This window comes from Solea solea, chromosome 18 (assembly GCF_958295425.1).
Source record: "Solea solea chromosome 18, fSolSol10.1, whole genome shotgun sequence".
Lineage (NCBI taxonomy): Eukaryota > Metazoa > Chordata > Actinopteri > Pleuronectiformes > Soleidae > Solea > Solea solea.
The window spans coordinates 6,208,417-6,230,314 of NC_081151.1; the positions used below are offsets into that span (position 1 = coordinate 6,208,417).

General features: G+C 41.6%; 3 protein-coding genes across 4 annotated transcripts; 2 read left to right on the forward strand and 1 right to left on the reverse strand.

The window, feature by feature from the left end:
* Nucleotides 1-464: 464 nt before the first annotated feature.
* Nucleotides 465-13,718, reverse strand: LOC131445245 (RNA polymerase II elongation factor ELL-like). Its single transcript, XM_058616183.1, has 12 exons — nt 13,433-13,718; nt 8,524-8,568; nt 8,282-8,403; nt 6,817-6,977; nt 5,622-5,923; nt 4,872-4,996; nt 4,054-4,531; nt 3,910-3,970; nt 3,752-3,818; nt 2,060-2,231; nt 1,876-1,920; nt 465-1,662 (listed from the first exon to the last, which is right to left on the reverse strand). The coding sequence occupies exons 1-12, from the start codon at nt 13,565-13,567 to the stop codon at nt 1,537-1,539; spliced, it is 1,839 nt and encodes a 612-aa protein (XP_058472166.1). The 5' UTR covers nt 13,568-13,718; the 3' UTR covers nt 465-1,536.
* A 2,010-nt stretch (nt 13,719-15,728) lies between these two features.
* LOC131444529 (ankyrin repeat domain-containing protein 34B) lies at nt 15,729-19,017 on the forward strand. Of its 2 annotated transcripts, XM_058614931.1 has the most exons (4): nt 15,729-15,959; nt 16,940-17,155; nt 18,223-18,405; nt 18,710-19,017. In XM_058614931.1, the coding sequence occupies exons 2-4, from the start codon at nt 16,943-16,945 to the stop codon at nt 18,971-18,973; spliced, it is 660 nt and encodes a 219-aa protein (XP_058470914.1). In that variant the 5' UTR covers nt 15,729-15,959; nt 16,940-16,942; the 3' UTR covers nt 18,974-19,017. The 2 variants fall into 2 exon arrangements, with proteins under 2 accessions (XP_058470914.1, XP_058470913.1); XM_058614930.1 differs by lacking the exon at nt 15,729-15,959 and having other exon boundaries at nt 16,784-17,155.
* Nucleotides 19,018-20,485: 1,468 nt separating this feature from the next.
* LOC131444848 (uncharacterized) lies at nt 20,486-21,602 on the forward strand. The gene has a single exon (XM_058615530.1). The coding sequence runs from the start codon at nt 20,934-20,936 to the stop codon at nt 21,600-21,602; it is 669 nt and encodes a 222-aa protein (XP_058471513.1). The 5' UTR covers nt 20,486-20,933.
* Nucleotides 21,603-21,898: the final 296 nt, after the last annotated feature.

Below are 21,898 nucleotides of genomic sequence, written 5' to 3' on the forward strand. Positions count from 1 at the left end.
GATTTTTTTTGTCTTATGAGCCAATTCAAAATATGTCTTAATTTTTTACAAAAACTGTTTTAATCTTTTGACTACTGAATACAAATACTACTTGAAATTAACTGTATTAAATTAACTTACGTCTATAAATATAATTTTTTTTTTTTTTTTTTTTAAGTTTGGCTTCGATATGAATTGGTTTTAGATGTAAATGAACATGCATGCATATGTGTGACTTACAACTACTTGTTTACAGACATTCATTATCATAAATGTTTTGTAATGGCAACCTACACCACTTGCTGACATTTACAGACAAACCAGTTGACTACCTCATTATTTACCTGTAAATTAAGGCAGACTATCTGCTGTGGCAACCACTGAAGGGAGAGACTGAAAGATAATTTCCCTGTATATTATACTTCAGTCTGTTATTCTTATTCAGCTGTATGTCTAATGCATAGAAACAACAAAAAGAGCACTCGTTTGATAAATAACAAAAGGAATTTATTTGAAAGTCGGACAAAATCGCTGATTTTCATCATTCTCATGCATTCTGTAAAGAACATAGCATGCAACAAAGTCTTTCCATTCTTCTTAATTCTTCACTGTCTCAGCCCACGGTAACAACGCCATACATTTGAATACTCTTAATTAAAACTGGCTTTAATCATCGTAGACTTACTGCAGCTCACACTGTAAATTCCCTGAATACAATGTTCACATTAACATAACAGTCTTTTGTGTTTTGGGGAAAAAAACACACACAGAACGGATAAAACCAGTGGAATACTATGAAACCAGACTAGACGTAATAACCATTTCAGGCACTGGAAATACTTTCAAGATTCATTATTGAGAAGAAGTGATGACAACACTGAAGTCTCAATTCACCTAAACCTAAAGAATACTGAAGGACAGGTGTTTTAGCACAATGTGAGCATTTGGATCACAGCTGCCGTCTTTTCTGTGACACCGGAGAAGAAGAAACCTTCACCTGCTTTTCATATGAGCCGTGTGGGGTATGTACAGTGTGCAGTTACCTCATGCTCCCGCATAAAGAAGGAAAAAAAATCAGAAGCAAATGCCCAATTAGATGTCTACATTTAATCCACAAAACAATTAAAATGTGTGATGGGAATCTACGGTTTACTATTTTTTAGGTTTAGCACCTTTTCAACACATGTAACTGTTCTCATCTTAAAGGATAAAAGCTCAATCTCAGCTTTGAGAGCTTCAACGACTCCACTGTCACTCCTTGTGTCCTTGGGCAGAATCGTGTCGCCATAGTGGGTCAAACCACTTTTTTTTTTTTTAAAGAGCACATCTCATCTTAAAAGAAAAGATGTGAGCTGCTTTCACCCGACGCTCCACTGCCACTCTTCACAAATGACTTGACTGGCACCTCCAGTAGGTCTCAGCAGAAGAGTATATACTGTGTTTAGCCATGACCATCCAAATCCAGCTTGATGGCATTCAGCTCAGCAGTGTGAACCTTCACTGGTTCTGTATGTGTGTAGCATTATTTCAGTTCACTCGTCTCAGAGTCACGTCTCATCATTTGGGACAGGAACGGTCCATGAGCTGTTGGTTGTCGTACTCTGATATGATCTTCTTAATGTGGGCTAGTTTGTTGTGAAGATATTCACAGCGAATCTTGTCCTGGTTGTAGTTCGGGTTGGACTAAAAGAAAAATAGAATAATTAAATAAAGAATAAATGTTGCCATATGCAAACAACCATTCACTCTCACACTCACACCTACGGTCAATTCAGAATGTCCAATCTACCTAATCCCCATATTGCATGTTTTTGGTCTGTGGGAGGAAACCGCAGAACCCGGAGAAAACCCCTTACACTTACACACACACACGTAAGTTATTTATAGAGTTGTTACCTTTTTAATTTTGCGATACTCTTGAAGAACTTGATTACGAATGGTCTGAAAGAGAGAAATACAGACAATTTAAACCTTCTGAAATGTTGCATCTATGCATTTTTTTGGATTTAATCAGTTTGACACACATTAAAAATAGCTAACCAATAGCCACACATTGGCTGAATCAATACGGTATTATTACCTTGTATTTACGCGATTCCTGGTGAAGTTCTTTGAGCTGCGAGTCCAAATCCATGAACTGCCGCGTGACACCATCGATGCGCGCGTGCAAGTCTCTGTACTCGCTGTATTCCTTGGTAAAGTCCTGTTTGTAGCGTTGCCTCTGCTCATGGCTGCAGATCACTGTGTACATCCTGTGCAGAGACAGTAAGAGAAGAGCAGACGCCTGTGAGATCATTTACATTTACAGCACGCTGCGTTAGAAACCTGTGAACCTCTGTATTAAAGAAACATTTTCAAGGTATTGACAAACATTTTGAAAGCTCCTCTCACACAGGGTTAATAATTATTAATCTTGTATCCATCACACCATCAAAATCATATCATTTATGCTAAGTTATGTTGCTCACAAACAGACAAAGGCTGGCAAAAACATGACTTGACAACGTAACTAATAACAGGACACTGAATATTCCAGGAACTTGAATTTCCAAAAGAGAGGCCCCAGGTGTAAAAGCTCCTCCAATACTTAGGGTTTCATATTTCAACAGCAATACAAACACATTGAAAGACTCTAGAAACCACTTGTTTGTGCAATGTAATGTAATCCTCTGTAAAGAAGGACAATAGAAAAAAAAGCTTGGAATTTATTGCTGGTCACAAAATCTCTCAGCCTGTTTCATCCTAGCTCAACTCAAACTTATTTATAGAGCACATTTAGAAACAGTCGAGGTTGACTTAAGTGCCGTACAGAATGACGTCAGATAACAAAATAAAAAACAGTCAAAAAAGAAAGCATGAAAACATAAAACATTTCAAAAGCGAAACAAGAGCATAGAAAAAACACACAAGAAGCAAAACAAACAAACAAAAACAATGGGAGTCCAACTCAACCCGTGTTAAACGCCATGGAGTAATAGTAGATTTTTTTAAAGACAGTCTGGGCGCCTCTAATGTGGCAGGGCAGGGCATTCCAGAGTCGAGGAGCTGCCACTGCAAAGGCTCTGTCACCTCTGGTCTTTAACTCTGTCTTTGGGCCTTCTAAAAGCAGCTGGTTAGCTGAACTAAGCGCTCTGACTATCACTGGACACAGACTACATTTAAACCATCATGACTGGGTTGGCGGCAGCAGAAGTAAGGAAAGGCAAAGACTGAGCAAAGCTGTGAGAACTGTGGAAAAGATAATTGGTGCAATACTGCCATCTCTGTTGAACATTTACAACCAACGCTTCCTCAATCCACAGAGCTCTCTGGGTATAATGAGGGGAGATGATACAGGAGCATTCGGGGCTAATGAACAGCTTTTAAATGACATTTAAATGTCTAACTTACTCCGTTTTATCTGGTGCAAGTATTTACTTTAACTATGTTAACTATGTTATATATATATGTTGTGTTTTGTACTGTATTAAAGACAATAAGTGACCATTCAAAGTAAATCAGAATCTGAAGGAGGAATAGAGCAATCAGTGACATCCAGCAATGTAAGCTCCACCCCATAACTTCCACAGAACCTCCAGAAAGTACTACAGCACAGGCCGGGACTTTTAGTGCTTAACTGTTAATGTTAATTTATTTCACTGCTATCTCTTTACCAACATTCAGAAGAAAAGGTGATGTATGATTCATCTAACCGTCAGGGAACAGAGTTCCTCAAAAAGGTTCCAGTTCTATGAGGAAAGTTGCTGTGGAATTAACACTAAAACATACTCACGATAAATAATCCGCTGCGTCAGCGTCCCCTTGAAGCACATCAGACTCAAACAGCATTTCACTTGGCTCTGAAAGAAAGGAAAGATGTAGAAAAATGTCAAATAATCACAAAATACAAAAAGACACACAGATCTTTGAGATCCCATATGAAAAACTCACCACATTTATCTGAACTGTGACCTTTTCTCCTTTCTTTACCTTCTCTCCATCTATTCTTCTCCTATGAAACAAGAAAAAACATCCAGTCGCACAAGAGTTTAACTATTTCTGGAAGAATGAACAAACAGGTGCTTTTGCACTTACCTTGCTTTTGTGCTTGCTCTTCTTCCTTTTAGTGGCGTGTTTGCTCAGATCGGGCACTATCAGAGGGGACGGAGGGTCATCGCAGTCGGGCTGGACGCGGTCGTCTGGGCGCGAAGGCTCCTCCTGAGCACACGGAGTCGGCGCCAGCCTTTTAGCCACATCGTCTTCTCGCTGCTCGCAGGCAGCTGACAGCGAGTCAAACAGCTTTCGAGGGTCAAGCGAGTCCCTTCGCCCATCGTCCGCTTTTGCTTCTGTGGCGTCTTTACGCGACACCGGCTCCGACGAACTCGGCCTCGTCTTGTCACTTTTGCTGGACAAGTGTGAGATCCGGGGCTTCTTGCTGACCAGAGGGTCAGTGTATTCTTCCGGCAGGGAATGTTTTGGACGGTGTGCCGGGGAGGAGTTGGGGGTGTCCCTCAGGGGGCTGACCTGGGCCTCGGGGGCAGTGAGGAGGTTCTGCTGCGGCTGAAACAGTCTCCTGCACAGAGAGGAAAAAAGAGGACGACAGTCTTACATAAAGCTGCACGTGCACACAGACACACACTGACAGCCTTAATAAATCCTCTTTGTAGAGAATTAAACAGACTGGTAATGAGTGACAAGCCGTTCAGATCAAATGTCAGGATAATTTGCCTAGAGGTAAATTGCACTAATTGGGCCAATTTTTTTAATAAACGGCATCAATTCTTATATAATTAATTGGCCATTATAATTTATTTATGTGAGTTAACACATTATTGTTTTCAAACACTTTTTGATTCCATGTATTTTATATTTTATAGTCGGCCTTTTCTCCGTAACATGAGCATCTGTGTCACCTGACAAGAATCCTTTTGAGAAGCTGCTGGTCTCCTGTGGTGTAGCCTGGCCAGTCCTTCTGCAGCTCCTTATACAGAACGTCCTTCAGAACAAAGGTCTTGTCTCTAATGTTGAACTGGCCAACCTGCAAGCACACACAAACAGCTGCATTCATTTCTGAACATATTTTTATCACCCTGGTGTCTAAAAATCATGTGTAGTGAGTGATGGAAAATACATTTTAAATGATTATTATTGTTGTTGATGTTGTTATTCTGCCTTGGGTCTTTCAGAACAGAACCAATGTAACATTATTTGTATGCTGCGTCCTTCATCTGAAAACAAACTGAGGGAGCGTTGGTGTGTATAACAGCTGTTTTTTTTTTTGAGCAGTAGAAGCTTCTTTGTGTTTTTTTAAGTCATACTCCAACCTGTCTGCAGTCGTCTCGCTTTACTAGCACAATGTTGCTGTTGCCTCTGTTTGTCCTGACATAAAGCAAATCGCTCTCTATGTGCAGGGCGGAAATATCGCCAGGTGACATGAATTCTAAAAAAAAACATCTATACTGAGAAACACAGAGAGTGTTATATGGCACTGATCAGCGTACAGAGCATGGTGTGAACACATTTGTATATATTTAAAAGTTACACACTACAGTTTAAATGATATTCCATGAACATCCCATGTTTCTCTCTTACACTCCATAATCTTTCTGTTGGTACACTTTCAGTGGAAGCTGTATTCACCGACTCAAACAAACAATAATTACCTCCATCACTACCGGGTCCAGCATGTCTTTATCTTCTGCTGAAAGTCCATCTTTCTGCAGCCTCAGGATCAACTCTGGCCGCTTGTACGGCCTCAGAGCCAGCAGGTGAGTTAATCTCTCCCTGAGCGGCCTCTCTTGAACATTAGCCACACTCCTCCTGTTTGATTCAGAGGCTTCCTTCTTCACTTTGGACACACCAACCCCCCTCTTCATGTTGCTGAGGATGGACTGGGGCGACTTGTGTCTCGGCTTGGACAGGCTGGCCAACGCCGGGGCCGGAGCTCGCACCGTAACCTTCTTGCCTGAGAAGAAGCAGGAAATCACACATCAAAAGACATCATTTCCAAATAAAGCAAGAATATCTTCAAAAGAAATGTGAGTGAAGTTAAACAGGGGCCTGGCTGAGGTCTCTGCCATCAAAGGTGACCTTGTCCTGTGTTTGTTTTTCTAGTAAGAGAAAATTGCTCGCACCCCTCGGAAGGAAGAGGAGGCACACTTTGCGGATCATCGTATTTATCCTGTGACACGACCGTGGATAAAAGAGGAAAGACCTCAGTTTACCTCTGCAGAAAACCCACATTCAGGCTGCAAAGATGCACACACATCTGAATGAGCAAAACGCTGCTATCTATTTTAGGAGAGAAAACACACTGTTGCACAAGCCTGTAGTTCTGCTTTTCTCGTTTGTTTCCTCTGAACTGACAAACTCATCGGGCATATGGTGCATGTCTATGTGCATGTATGTGTGTGCGCTGAAACACGATGACGGTGGTTAAACATGTCTTTCAGAAGGAAGTGGTTTGGTGGTTAGAAAGAGGGAAAAAAAGTTAAAATCACTGGTTTAATGGTGTCTGTGTGTACTTGACGAGCATTCAGCATGTTTGTGTAAAACCAGCACATAATAATAACGTATGGCCTGTAACAATGTATGTAAATGTGCAGGTGTGTGCTGAATAGAAAGTTTACTCCCATAGAAAAGAGACAAACGAACGGGGGGGGGGGACCTGCAGAAGAAAAGACTGAAGACTCACTGTTACCATGTCACTGGTTACCAGACAAGTTGCTATGGTAACCAATGCAACATGGCAGATTGTGCACAGTACAAACTTGTCTTCCGGCCAGTCTTATATACTTAGCTGAAGTTAAATGTTGTGTAACTAAGAGGTCCGCCTGTGCACAGGCGGCACATGCCTACCCTGGAAGCGTCCTCCATGTTTGATGACGATGGCCCCTCGACTACGCGTCTCCTCCTCAGCCTGGGCCATGCTCTGACGAGCCTTATCATACGAGTCATCTGTGGCGTTGACCGTCATCTTCTTCTGAATCACCCCGAGACACGACAGCTCCTCGGCAGCACTGGCAGGAGGAGGAGGAGGAGGAGGAGGAGGTGAACACAGAATCATTAATTTCAAATAACACACTGGCTTACATTAGTTCTTACAGCAGATGAAATATAATTTACACACAATATAATCAACTAGAAAAGGCAATTTGGAAGAAATTGCAATGGGATCGCTGTCTAATGACCAGGCTGATGGTACTCTGGCTTGAAGCATTCGAATTTGTATGAATAATCTATCACAGGCACTAGCCAATCCAATTATGTTCTGTTCACGTCACATCACCACCCCTGAAACATCGCAGAGCAAGAGTTACTAAGTAGTTAGTCATGACAGACACTTTTGTCCTTCAGCACCAAGCATCAGACCCGCCCACCATCAAGCATAAAAGTAACAAGTAGGTGTGAGTCCAGCACAACAGTGTTATTTAACAGGATAACACAATATTTCATGTCCGAGAGTGTTCTGCACACACGATAATCATCATGCATCCATCCACTGTCTACCACTTTATCCTCCACATGAGGGTTGCAGGGGGCGCTGGTGCCAATCTCAGCTGACATAGGGCAAAAAACCATAAATTCTTGTGCTCACGGTCAAATTAGAGTGTCCAATTTACCTAATCCCAAAAATCTGCTGGTGAACAGAGGGAAAACACACGCACACACATGGAGAATTGAGAAAACTCTCAATACCATTCAGTATAAAGCTTGAAATTCTAGTATCGAGACATAACTAACACTCCTTATTATCAACATGTCAATTGGGCAACAGATGGCAAAGACTGTAAATGTGACATATGATTCCCGCACTTTTCACAACCTAAAAATTCACTTTCACACTTTTTCCACTTTGCGAGACACTCGGTGAGTCAGGAGCCCCCGTGTTTTCTCTGGCATTTAAAGAAAGACGTAACCAGCAGGGTGACTTTCACACAGCAGGAGAGAGGGGAGTGGAAATGTTGTTTAAAAAAAACACGGCGAGTCTCCTTCAGGCGACTGTTTTAACTCTTTGCAGGACACAAACAAAGTAAACATATAATCATGTAATTGCAGCAGACAAAAACATGCACGCAGGCCTCGCGAGTGGGTTTTGAATTCTGCAAGTGTCTACATGTGAGCAAACTGTGTGATGCATCCAGTAAATTTAAAAGTATGCTTATTTGTTGCTTCTGTTGGGACCATATCTGCAAAACCGGCCGCACACCTTGTGTCTTTAGTAAAATCTTAAAACTACATTTTCAATCTGACAACTCTAGACAATTTATATTAATTCATAGTGCAATTATATATATATTCCATTGATTTTGTGGTGTTTTACCCCATGTTGAGCTGTTGCACGCAGTCAAAACTTCCATAAGGATTGTTACGGGCAACGTTCATCACGTCAAAGGTGAAGGACCTCACGTCATCTCGGCTGTCTGAGAAAGGGACAGCGATTCTCTGCAAGGGAGAAAACAAATAAAAAAGAAATAAAGAGATAAAGAGCACGAGATTTAACGTCTTTGATCAGATTAGAATTTAATATTTGTGTATGTCAACAGGTGAACCACATCTGCTTACCCCTTGGTTTCCATTGAAGGAGATAGTAGGATTAGAAGACCAGCCCTGAAGAAAGAGAGGACTGAATTTCAGTGACTCAAAGCATGAACACACACACACACACACACACACACACACACACCTGATAAGATACTAACAAAACAGAGCTTGTAGTTTGAGCTGTTTGTACTTGTATTTATACTGTTCTGTCCTTCATCATTGTGGTTTTTACCTCAGTTTTTACTCACAGTTGCTGTCCTTTCTGTTCACTACGAGTACTAGTTCAGTGTTTTTGTGGATCACAGTGGTTTTCAGTCCACAGATCATGCCTAAAACTTTAAAAAATAGACTTTACTTACACTACATTAACACCTTAGCCTCAAAATGTCTGTCTGGATTTTTTTTAAACTTATTTTAACCATAAAGGGGCCAGACAATGTCCTGTCAGTAAGTGCTTGTTTCCATTTGTCCCAGAATAACTTTCAATATCGTTATTTACAATTTACTGCATGCTAAAATAGTGTATTAACAATTTAAAATGAAGAATGTTGTTGTACATGAACACCAGATTTGAGCAGTATAACAAATATTTAAAATAACATTTGTTTTAGTCTTTTTCTCAATGTCCAAAAACAGGCCAAAAAATGGAACAACTTAGGTGCAGGCATTTTTCGAACTCTCTCCTCTCTGGCGACTGACTCGCTGGCTTCCTGCAACCGCGCGAGTGAAATAACCATAATAACCACGTGTTGGCTTTGACGTGCAACTTCTCAGCTTTCAGAAAACATTGCATATTTTCCTGATAGCACACACTGTCACGTAATTCCAGTGTCGTCTCGTCTGCGATATGCTCGGTGTTAAAGTGTTAAAAATATAAACATATGCAAATCTATTGTTGACACACACACACACACACACACACACAGCGCTGGTTTACAGGGTTGGTTGAGTGGATTTGTGTCACACGTCATCCTCCAAAAAAACTAATCTGACTGATACTACAGTTGAGGTTATGAAGGGTGAAACAGAGAAGTGCAATGTTTGAACTTCAGTGGGGAACTCCAGCCAAGTTTTACGCCGTGAGTGACACGGTTTGTTCACAGGTATTTTTGGATGAATGAGAAGACCTCGTCATTTACAGCTTATCTGCCTGAAAGTGACGTTGACTGAAGATAACAAAAAAAAGGAAACAAATTGAAATGTATAGATTGTGGTTAGAAAGATGGAAAGAAGTGATATTACTAGACCTCAGCAGCCCACCAGTCATCTCTACTTAAATGAACCACTGATCATCTCTGAATTGTGGGTGGAACGAGTTTTTATGACAGCAGTACTTAAAGTGTGGAGACCCCTACTTTCACTTAAAGAAATACTGTGAAATGTTCACTTCATTAATAACTCTTAATACCCTAAGTATAAGCAGAGACACAGACACTCTAAAGATCAGCCTTACAGCTAAGGCTGAGCAATATGGATATTAATAATATCTCCACAGTTTTAGGCAGTGTCCCGATAAACAGGATATATCTCACTATAAAGCGAAAATACATTGTAAAAACTGTAATACACTCAAATCTACCCTCAAATTATAGTAAATTCTGTATTCTACTTACTGATCTGTAGTACATACTTAAAATACAGTTGAATGCCTTTTAATTACCAATTTCATCTGTATTTTCATATTTAAAATGATAACTGTGTGAGATTTGTGCAGACCCATGAGAAATAAAGATGCTTTCTTCAGTCGGTCGGGACAATATTTCACCTAAAATGGTAATTTGGACATACGCATTTTGGCTTTAAGATATATTGCAGTAGGCCGTATTGCGATTTCGACAAAATTGCGACGAATTGTTCAGCCCTGGTACATATCCCAAGCACGTCAGGGAACTACGGTGGCCTTCACACGCCTCAAAGATGTCGTATTTCTCTGGTTGAGGATGAAGCTTCCCACACTTTCACTTATGGCGCGTGACTGACCACTGACTGGTCAGAGACTGGTCACAGATTGCCGTCACAGGAAGAGACGTCTAGCGCGAGAATCAAGCCGAACAATGCCAAACTGTAGATCAGTCAAAAAGACTTAACGATCCTAAAAATGTGGGTTAATCTCTGACAATTACCAGGGAAATGTCTAAAATCTCAATATTTAACAGAGGAGTCTGGTGTATTTAGTGATGCTGATCAATAGCGGCGAACTTCCGTACTTTTTAATTCAAACGCTGCACGTGAACCCCCCTAAACTTTACACACTGCACCTTTAAAAAGCCAAACATATATATGTGGGCTGATACAAACACAGAGATACGTTTGATCCAAATCACTGTTTTGTAAATTAACAGAACTAATCCACAAAATTCCCTCCCATTTCCTGAGGAACGCATGAATACACAGGCAGCGCTGGCGTACCCAGTCACTTGTGCTTGGCATGCCCTTTAAATAAATTCAATCTGATATCCAAATGGGGGCTTCGGCGAAGGTCTTTGCGACCCGCTGCTCTCACACACACACACACACACACACACACACACACACACACACACACAACAGTACCTCGCATGTGAACACGGTCGAACGCACTCAGTGAAATCACAGTCCTGTCACCGGTGGAAAACTGCAGAGTTGACAGCAGGCCAAAGTGACACGTTTGCGGTGTGGACGGAAAGTATGCAACGACTAGAATTTAATTGACCTTTTCCATGAAGAGGATTTGCGAGTCCACCTGTTGATGAGTTCAGAGCGTGATGTGCCTGCCACTGCACAGCTACGTATGGAGGTGTGTGTGTGGCTTTTTTTTTTTTCTCCATCATCAGGCCGAGTGGTTATGAATAGCCACACTTAAAGCTAAATAAAGAAACTAGGTATGTGCACGGCAACACTACTATGTACGTGTGTGTGTTAAGACTCAGTTTTCAGTATAGCGTCAGGTGTTTCCCCCCCTTCTTCCTGTCTCTCTCTCTCTCTTTACAAAGACATTAAACTCAATCAGGAGGATGTGTGCACAGAGCGGTGTGGTTTTTAGCTTTTATCAGAAAAGGTGTGACAGTGCATTTCTCTTCTGAGGACTTTCCTACGCGGGTTATTTGGAAAGAGTGAAGTGGGGAAGTGCACACACACGAATGCCGGTTCATTTCTAATTAAATGGGACAAAATGTTGATGCTGTGCAATCAGTTTTAATGTTGAAGAAATAAAAAATTGCAATGTGTACCAGTGCAATAGATGAATTATAAAGTCTACAATTGTTTTTATTTTTGCATGTTTTGTGACTCCATAAAAAACTCCATATCTCTAAATCATCCTGTAGTTGATAACATGTTGACGATGTCACGTGTTATATTAACAGTATCACAATTGTAATTTATTTTAATGTGCATTGCGATAAAAAGCACGCGGAGCTATCGTGTGGTTCGGTATCGTCAACAGTATCGTTCATATTTGTGCTGTGTTTTATTGTTGTATTTGCTTTTTAAATTTTATTTTCCTTTTATTGTGAGGCAATCCTTGTATGAAAGGTGTTTATTATTATTATTTCTCGCTTACTAACATTCAGTCCATGAACCCCAGATTATGTGCAGTCCATGAACCCCAGATTATGTGCAGAGATTTGAGTCCAGATATTGACATACTATTAACATACTGTTCTATTAAAGCAGCCCGAGTTTATCTCAGTGAGACACGTTCACAACACACATCACATGATGCTTTTGTGAAAAATGTGCTTACTTTTGGACATCAACTGCAGATTAGAACCAGGGAGCTGGTGGGGGAATCTCAAGAGTAGATATTTGTGATCATGCAATGTTTTTGAAAGTAGCGATTAAGATTTATCTATTTCAGTAACAGGATATTGTGATTTATAATTTTCGTATTTACGGATCCAGAGCGTAATATTTACCAGGGTTTACTGAGAGAAAATGTAATATATTACCCTTTAGAACACATGTATGAGCCTTAGAATAAGCATTTTCAAATGTATGATAAGCAAAGGCCATTTCTACGGCAGCCTGAATGGACAAACCAGCCACACAGTGTGAGTTTCACATCCTTTCTGGCCACTGTAGGAGTCCATCTGCAGTCTCACCATTCGATGTGACTAACTCTGACACGCTGAACCTTAAACATTCTAGTTTTTCACTCCAAACATGTCATCAATTTGTTTCTTACAGCGATTTATCCCAATGATAACAAGACGAGTCACAAATGATTTTAGCCCGCATAATCGTAGGGCTGGATGATGAGTCACAGGAATGCTAAATAAATTAAGTTAATTGAGGTTTTAAACTTCATTTTTAAACAGAAACATGTCGCAAAGCATAATTTAGGTGTAACGTTTCAAAGTGTGTTGTACATGGAAATTACATCCCTGATATTTGTCATTATTAAAACCCATTTCCATGTCGTCCCAAGTCTAGTCTGAGCTTTTCCATCTGTCTCCACAATATGGCTGCAACTCAAAAAAAGGATAAGTACTCCATCATTCAAATGGAACCCTAAATAACCCTCCTACACCTCCTCCCTCCCTCATCTCCTTTCCTTCCTCTATCTTCCCTTTCCTTCCTTCCTTCCTTGTCACAGACTGGCAAACATTACTCTTACCCCCAGCTGGCAATGACTTAGCCTTTTGTTGTGTTTTTTTTAACAAGCATAATCATCATCATCATCATCATCATCATCACACAGGAAAGCGTTTCCGCATTGTATTATGCAACATGCGTTTCCACTTCATGGCTAAAAAAGGGAGGCTTGTAGGAGACAACAAGCCGACAACATACTGGTCAACTTCGGCTGAGAAACAAACCCGTGTTGCTCACCCTTTTCAAGTCTTTTTTGTACATATTTAATGTCCGCTCCTCTTAAAGAAGTACCACGACATGTTCAACCACTACCGTGTCTCATTTGGGGGTGAATTAGCGGGGAATAAGGACGTACCTTGCCGCTTTGAAAGGTGTCGATGGCTCTTGCCGCGCTGTCAGTGAGTTTGACGTGAAAAACCGAGACGTTCTCGCCGCGGCTCAGTTTCCCGCTGGACAGACCGTAACACTGGCTCTCCGTGAGCGCCGACATCCCGCCGCCGAGACGAGTTCACTCCGGACCGAACAACCGCGACATGACCAAACAAATAAACAAACAAAAACCCAGGGAAAAGAGGGAAGTGCTCGACGGCCCCGCCGCTGCTGCTGCTGCTGCTCCGCCGCCGCGCGCTATTCTGGAGTAGATCGCATTACGTCATGACGGCAGGAGCGAGGAGGGATCTGATTGGCCCGCAGACATAAATAAACCACGACGTAGTGATGACGTAAGCGCTGCAATGTCCGCTCTCTCTCGCTCTGTATTTCTTTTCACGCGAGTTTTCATTCACACTTTTACTTTAGTTTTTTTTTTTTACAGGTTTATTAAAATGTATTCATTCATCTTAATATGTGAGTGTGTTCTTGTTTGTGTGGCTTTGTGAGGACCAAAAACACAACATTTTGGTAAAAATTTGAGGAAATTTTAAAGGGCTTTTTGAGGGTTAAGACTTGGTTTAAGGGTTAGAATTGAGTTAAGGTTAGGTTAAGGGGCTATTGAATGCATTATTTGTTCATGGATGGGGAACTTTGTGAGGACCAAAACAAACACAGGGAGTGAGTACATTTTTGGGAAAGTGGGGACATTTTGGCTGGTCTTCACATTCTGTCACCCTTGAAAAAGATCTTTTTGAGGGTTAAGAGGTGCAGATAGAGGTTAAGGGTTAAGGTTAGGGTAAGGGACTCGGGTGTAAGTGTCCTCACAGTGAAAATATACCAAAATACAAATATTTAGAAACGCCCCTGTACACTTCGCCAGACTCAAAGTCCAAACCATTAAAAATAGACTGAGATACACAGAAAGAAAGAAAGAAAGAACACACTGATAAAAAATGATTATCTATTCAAATCCATAACTAACAGGTGTCTAACTTTAGTTTCATCACTTATTGGATAATTATTGGCACTGACTCCTTGAATATTTTATCATAATAAACTTTTCTTTCTTGACCTTGCACAAAACATTTGCATAAAAAGTATAAAAGTTGAGAATAGAAAAGGACGAAAAGATTTGGTCCGTGTGCTATTTTCATTCGCTCCGGCTGTAATTGCAGTTTGACTTAATTGCACGTCTGCTTCTTGAAATGTGTTTTTCTCTCTTTTTTTTCTCTCTTCATCTCAGACAGTCTGTTCCTCTCTGCCACTCAAACATCACTCTAGTCACATTCATTTATTATTTCACAGACAGCACAGCTGCTCTCACACACACACACACACACACACACACACACACACACACACACACACACACACACACAGGCATCATCAGGACAAACTCACCGACACTTCTCTGTGAGTGCATGGGAGTATTTTGCACTTTCGATTTTCAGTCGATAGCTGAGATTCAAGATTGTTGTCCTTACACCAATTATACACGTACAATATATAAGTAGTATAGTATATATATATATATATATATATATATGTACAAACGTGTCAGAGACATAGTAAAATATGAATAGACTATATTATTATTAAAAACAGACATATTTATGCACTAAAATGACAGAAAATTGTCACGTAAATCAGAACTGGCAACAAATTTAATAAAATAAGGGAACTATGTAAAGGTGTGCAAAATGGCTCAGTAGCTAAAGGTGATACACGGTAGGGCACAGTTGAAAATAAGTTGCACCGAATTTCACAAAAGTTGGTGGAAACGTGTCGCAGCCCAAGACGAGACCATGGGCTCAACTCAACAGGAAGTCGACCATTTTAAAATTTGGCGTCCATCTTTGATGCGATTTGCACGTTTCGTATATGAAAGAAGTCGCATTTATCGTACCGACATAAAAAAACTGAACACATTAAAGATGAAATGCTCTCAAAATCTCTCGCAAATTCAACAGGGCGTGGCCTCTTGTGATTTCTTGCTTCCACGCATATCTCAAAAATCAGTGCACATCACACTCATTGTGAAATGTATCTAGTAATGTATTTAGCTGATTTTTTTTTAAATCATCTAAAAAACCCAAACCCATACATGTATGTAGTATGTAACTGTGTCTCTCTGCCTCAGTTTGAACACAGACGGTGGTCACAAGGCCGGTGATGCCGGTTCAAAGCTGACACATATCAAAGGGCCCCCGGGGTCTTTGTAGTGCAGCGTCTGCCTCTGGTGACATTTTGGACGCAGGACGTGTTTATGACTCTAAATGTTGACTGCGGGGCCCAGCAGCCTACGCTCAGCTCAGCAGGTGTGGAGAGGACAGATGTGGACAGAGATGGAAGAGTTAGTGTCCCTCACAGGTCAGCGGCACAAGGACGCTTTCACCCAAACGCCAAAGTAAACCAGGGACAGAGACGTGAAAAAAACAAAACAAACTATGGAATAAAGATAATTTTTCTCCAACTCAGCAGAATCTCTCCACACGGTGAACGAGGTCAAGGTGAGTCTTTTTTTTGTCGCGTGTTCTCGACGTGTCTCGTCCTCGCTGCCAGGGGACAACGTGCACTTTATCTCAAACTGCAATCCGTGTTTTGTGTCTTTAGTTCTGTTAAACACAATGTTGTTGTAATGAATAGTTTCTGAACAATTTCTTTCTAATATCAGTGTATTTTCTATTTGTTTGCAAACTTTATGATAAAAAAAAACACTTAAAGGGCCCGTGTGTAAAACTTAGTTGAAATCATTTTAATTTGATATTAATTTAAGATAAAATAGTAGGAATACTTTATTTATTTATTTTATGAATTGTTGTTTTTCATTAGCCGAGAATGAGCCATGTTGGACCGCAGTGTTTTTACAATAGCCCCAAAATGGACCTTTTGGATTTTGATGCTAACTGAAGGCTACACTTTACAGGGAAGAGTGAGCTGAAGGATATTCAGCTGCAACATGCAACTTCACCAATGAATGTTGCTTAAATTTGAACCCTTTGACACCTAACCCTCAAAATGTTTTTGTTAACATTATTTTAACCATAAAAAGGCCCAGAAAACGTCCTGTGAGTAACTCCAAAACAACTGTCAATATCTGGCAGCTATTTACAATTTACTGCACTGTTAAAATGCTGTTTTTACAATACACATATGTACAATAACATCTGAATGTTTCTTTGTCTTTCAATTTGCAAAAAATGGAAACTATGTACAGGTGTTCTTCTGAGGATTCCCCAACTTCCTGAAACAGCACGAGTGAAATTACCCTAATAACAACCACATGTTGGCTTTGTCGTGCAACTTCTCAGCTTTCAGAAACCGTTGGGAGTTTCTCTGATACCACAAAACGTTCTCGGTTTTAAAGGATATCATCTTGTGTTTCTTTTAGAATGTAGCAGATAAAAAGATGTCCAAAATTGTCTTTCTTTTTAAAGAAAACATAAAGAACGTGGTGTCACTACATCTCTCTCTCTCTCTCTCTCTCCAGGCGATGAAGGACCCCCTGTTGGACTGCAGCCCCCTCATCAGTGCAGCGGCCTCAGCTAAGCTCCGCCTGGTTCGCCTGCTGGTAGAAGGCGGGGCTCAGGTCAACGGGCGCAACCCCAAAGGCGAGACGGCGCTGCTGGCTGCCTGCAAGGCCCTGAAGGAGGAGCCCACTGCGCCTGACACAGTGAAACTCCTCACATACCTGCTCCACAACAAGGTCGGCCTGCACTCACTCATATTTCACTTGTGTGTCCTCCTCACGCATAAAAGTATGAATTCAAGCTCATCAATATATATTGATTTAGGTATTTATTATTATTATTTTTTTTTTAATGCATAATAAATCTGCACCTGCAGTGAGAGGGGTATATTTTTTAATGCATAGTAAACAGGCTGCTAATGCATGCCACTGTGTTTGTGTCCTCTGCGCGCCTCCTAAACTGTTCCCTAACATTTTTAGCACTGAACACAACACACAGGATAATAATTCATGATTATATGAAGCAGAGACGTCGCGTAATGTCTCTTCTTACCCAAGACGCAGAGTCCAAGAGCTGCAGGTCTTATTAACATGTGATATTAAATGGAAATGTATGGTATTAAGTCATTCTGTAGGTCACCACAGAGAAGTTTCATCCATTCTCGAGTTATATCCATAAAAAGTGCTTGTTTTCTTTTTCTTCTTCTTCGCGCAACAACTCTCAGGTCTCACACGATCTTGAGACCTGAGAGTTGTTGCAGGAAGAAGAAGAAGAAGAAGCAGCAGAAGCTGGAAACCTTTTGTGAGCACAACTCACATACACACCCACATTTGGGTTGAAAAATAAAGGAATTCCCCTCTAAGAGGAAACAGGATAAATTTTCCTGATAACAAAAGAGCATATTTGTGTATTTGTCCCTTTAACTCTTTGTCCCTTTAATTCTTTAACACCATAAGAATCTGATTTCCCATTTTGAAGCTTTAAGATTCACTATGTGGCTGATGCTACTTCACAAACTGAAGCTGGACGACACCAGCTGTCAATCACACTGGTGTCCAGTCCATCACAGGGACACATAGAGACAAACAACCAGTCACTCTCACATTCACACCTACAATTTAGTGTCCAATTTACCTAATCCCCAAATCTGCTTGTCTGTCGAAAACCACGCACACACGGGTAGATCACACAGAAAGGCCCTTGTTCTGACCCAGGTCTTTCTTGAACCCGAGTGCTAGAAGACATCTTCCATGTTCCATGTTCTAAACACTCTTACTTCCTTTTTTTTTTGCACTGGTTCCAGGCTAATCCAAACGCACAGGACTGCACTGGGCGCACCGCTCTGATGTACGCCTGCATGCAGCGAGCAGGAGCTGAGGTGGCGTCCACGCTGCTGACCACGGGAGCCGACCCCAGCATGGAGGATCACTCCGGAGCCTCCGCTCTGGTGTACGCCATCAACGCGCAGCACCGACCCACGCTGGAGGTCAGTGTGTAACGTGTCGGGGACACAAAAGAGGGAGATGGGTAAAAGAGTTAAAAAAAGACTGGACTGAAAGAAGTGATTCCCAAAGACTGGGTCAGGGCCTACAGATGTGTCACGGGAGATTGTTTTTGAGGCCCTCAAACTAAAGTTTTATTTCTTTCTTTATTTCTAATTATCTTTACATGTTTTAACCCTTTAACACAAGCAATGTTTTTAAGTTTGTCCAACTACTTTCTATTTTCAGTTCACTGCAACATCTCCCCTTTAGACTCTAAAATGTTAGCTCATCTTTGTTGTACTTCAGGTGTTAATGGACGCCTGTCAAGCCAAGGGCTGTGACATCATCATCATCGCCACGGAGGTCGGTGTGAGCGGAGGTCCGGTGACCAGGCGTTACCTGAATGTCCCGCCGTCCCCCGACTCCTCGCCGGTGTCCTGCATGTCCCCGTCGGATATCGTCCTGAAGACGGGCTCGCCCAACTCAGGCGAGGTGGAGAACGTCTTCAACTTCAGAGGAACCGGTGAGTGTGCAGCCTGGAGGAGAGGCTGGATATCTGCAAACATATGAGTCTGGTCACACTCGACATTATCAAGGTTCATTTTTGTTAAATAATTAATATAAAATTACTGAATTAAAAAAATAAATAAATAAATAAATCACGTACCGGAAACGTTCACGACAGGTGAATGTTGAGGCCAGGTGAATGACTAGGACAGGTGAATGTTGAGGCCAGGTGAATGACGAGGACAGGAGAATGATGAGGACAGGTGAATGACGAGGCCAGGTGAAAGATGAGGACAGGTGAATGCTGAGGCCAGGTGAATGACGAGGACAGGAGAATGATGAGGACAGGTGAATGTTGAGTACAGGTGAATGATGAGGACAGGGGAATGTTGGACAGATTGATGTTGAGGACCAGTGAATGTTGAGTACAGGTGAATGTTGAGGACAGGTGAATGTTGAGGACAGGAGGATGATAAGTAAATGATGAGGGAAAGAATGATGAGGACAGGTGAATTGGAGATAGGACCCTGAGTGAGAAAGTGAAAGCATTTGTGACCTTTGACCCATGTTGACTGACACATTATTTGTTTACATATTTTTATTTTGTCAGCACTTTTATTTGTAAAGTTTTGCCTTCAATTAAAACCAATTAATGTGAGAGTTGTGTTCCCTAAAATAAAGTACATTTAAAACAAGCTACTTCTTTACTTTAACTAGTACATTTTTAGACCAGTACTTTTCACTTGTACCTCAGTACAACGTTATCATAATAGTGGTACTTTTACTTCAGCACTGCATCTCTAGTGTTTAAAAAAATTTAAAAAGAGGATGAGACATTTCTCACTGGACTGGTTTGAGATGTCAGACAGGCAATAAAAACTCAAATAACCACGTGTTAAAACCAAAGTGCTGCTACATCCGGTGACTAGACTTGGTGTCGTCCCTGTCACTTTATAAGATGTCATGTGACATCTAATAAAGTGACATGTGAATGTAGATGTAGATATAGCTGAGATCAGTGCCATCAGCAGGACTCTTAAATGTCTGCGTGCAGACTCAGAGACTCAGACTCCTGTTTTTTAACAAAAGGCAAGTCTAGACAGATGAGGACTGAAATAATTAGGTTAGCACTTATGCCTGAAGACGGAGAATGAGAGTGTGTTGTCAGGGGCGAGGCAGAGACGACTCTAAACGGTGCGTCACAATAAAATAAGCAGGTTACCAGTTTCTGGTCTGCTGCTGCCTCGTTTAGTCACCTTCTGTCACTTCAGCTGAATCTGAACATAAGGATTTTAATCTCTGAAGTCAAAATATAGCACATTGGAGATTAAGGAGGCAGCAGCTGGGTTATTAACTCCTGTGTGTCATGATGTAAAAAAAATGATTGATTTTCCTCTATGGACTCTATGGACGGGAGAGAGTGGTTTACAAAGCGACACAGAAATGGTGAGGTAAAGAGGCAAACATTATTCTCATGGTAAATTACACTCTTCTTCTACTAGTTCAAGTTGCAAGGGTCCAGCAGGGGGCAGCACCTCATACAACCACCCATCAACAAAACCTGAACTATCGCTTTAAAGCGGACAGGACAGGAAAACAAACCATAAACCATATAAATATAAAACATTTACATATAGGCCTAGCTGGAAGTGAGCATATATTGAATAGCCACCAGGGGGCAGTGCCGCTTGCTGCAAACAAAACTTTATAAAGTCAGTAAACATTACCCTGAGGAGTTACAGGTCTCCATAACCATTACTCATCTTCTTCAGTAGAACATTAAGACTTTTTTTCCCAATTTGAGGCAAAACACAGTTGGCATCATTTAGGCTGCTCAGTAAGAGCAACCGAGGACAGATTCCTCCTCTGAGACAGTTTCTCTACCATTTCCATCCATATTCACTCTTACTTTCTTCCACTAGGCAAAAAGGAGTGCAGCAGCAGCAGCAGCAGCAGCAGCAGCAGCAGCAGACATCCCTCCTCCTGTGAGCTGAGTCCACCGACTCCACCGCCCAGACAGAGGATGTTATCTGAACCGTGGCTGGCCCTGCACAACCTGGCCTGTCTGAACAGAGCGTATGAGGAGGGCAGGAGGGAGAAGAGGCTGCAGGAGGAAAACACAGAGCATTTAAGACGTCGTGAAGATGAGGGGAAAGAGGACGAGGAGAGGAGGGAGAGCACAGTTCACGCCGGGGAATTCAGAGGCGCAGGAGACCTTCTGAGGGTCTCACAGTCACTCCTGTCCCTCACAGAGGTGAGGAGTTCTTCTCAGGTGACCTTCAGCAGACTGCTCTCAAAGACGGGTCAGAAGAGGATCTCTGTGGAGAAGCTTCCCATCGTCTGTCCATCGCCTCAGTCCCACCTCCGCAGGAACACCCTGCCCTCCGTCACTGTGGCTCCGCCTCTGCTTCACCTCCCGCCCTTAGTCGACCAATCGGACTCTCGCCGGCAGCTACCAGCGTGGGTTTCCCTCTCCAAAAGCAAGAGCATGGCATTCCTGCCTCACCCACCCAGCTCCTCCACGTCCAGAGCCTCCACAAGAGCTTCGCCGCTCCCTCCACTGGCCCTCTCCTCCTCCGTCTCCTCCCTGGTTGCTCCTCCTCCCTCCTCCTCCTCCAGGAGGTCACTGCGGCGTCACTCGGTGCAGCTGGTTCACAGCAGAGGGGAGCACGTCAACCACTTCAGCTTTTAAAAGGCAAAGATTTAGTGGAAGAGAGAGAAAATGCAAACCTTCATCTAGTTTTTGTGCATGAATTAAACAAAAAAAGAAATTAGAAGAATAAATGACTGGTGCCTTTTATTTTAATTCACCCACACTGAAAATTATTTTGAATTCTTCACAGAGGCATAAAAAAATCGAATAATCTTTATATGATTTTTGGACCAAAAACAATTCAACAACTTCCTTTATATTAAAATGTAATTTTAGCACATACATCTTTTCATGCTTTGAGTTACAAATACTGATAAATCTAAGGTCATATTTAA

Coding starts and splice junctions, on each gene's coding strand:
- LOC131445245 (XM_058616183.1), bottom strand. CDS start 13,567: ATGTCGGCGCTCACGGAGAGCCAGTGTTACGGTCTGTCCAGCGGGAAA. Junction 4,997..5,621: donor TGGACCCGGTAGTGATGGAG/GTAATTATTGTT, acceptor GTGTGCTTGCAG/GTTGGCCAGTTCAACATTAG. Junction 1,663..1,875: donor AGTATCGCAAAATTAAAAAG/GTAACAACTCTA, acceptor TTTTTCTTTTAG/TCCAACCCGAACTACAACCA.
- LOC131444529 (XM_058614930.1), top strand. CDS start 16,859: ATGTCCAAAATTGTCTTTCTTTTTAAAGAAAACATAAAGAACGTGGTG. Junction 17,156..18,222: donor CATACCTGCTCCACAACAAG/GTCGGCCTGCAC, acceptor CACTGGTTCCAG/GCTAATCCAAACGCACAGGA. Junction 18,406..18,709: donor AGCACCGACCCACGCTGGAG/GTCAGTGTGTAA, acceptor GTTGTACTTCAG/GTGTTAATGGACGCCTGTCA.
- LOC131444848 (XM_058615530.1), top strand. CDS start 20,934: ATGTTATCTGAACCGTGGCTGGCCCTGCACAACCTGGCCTGTCTGAAC.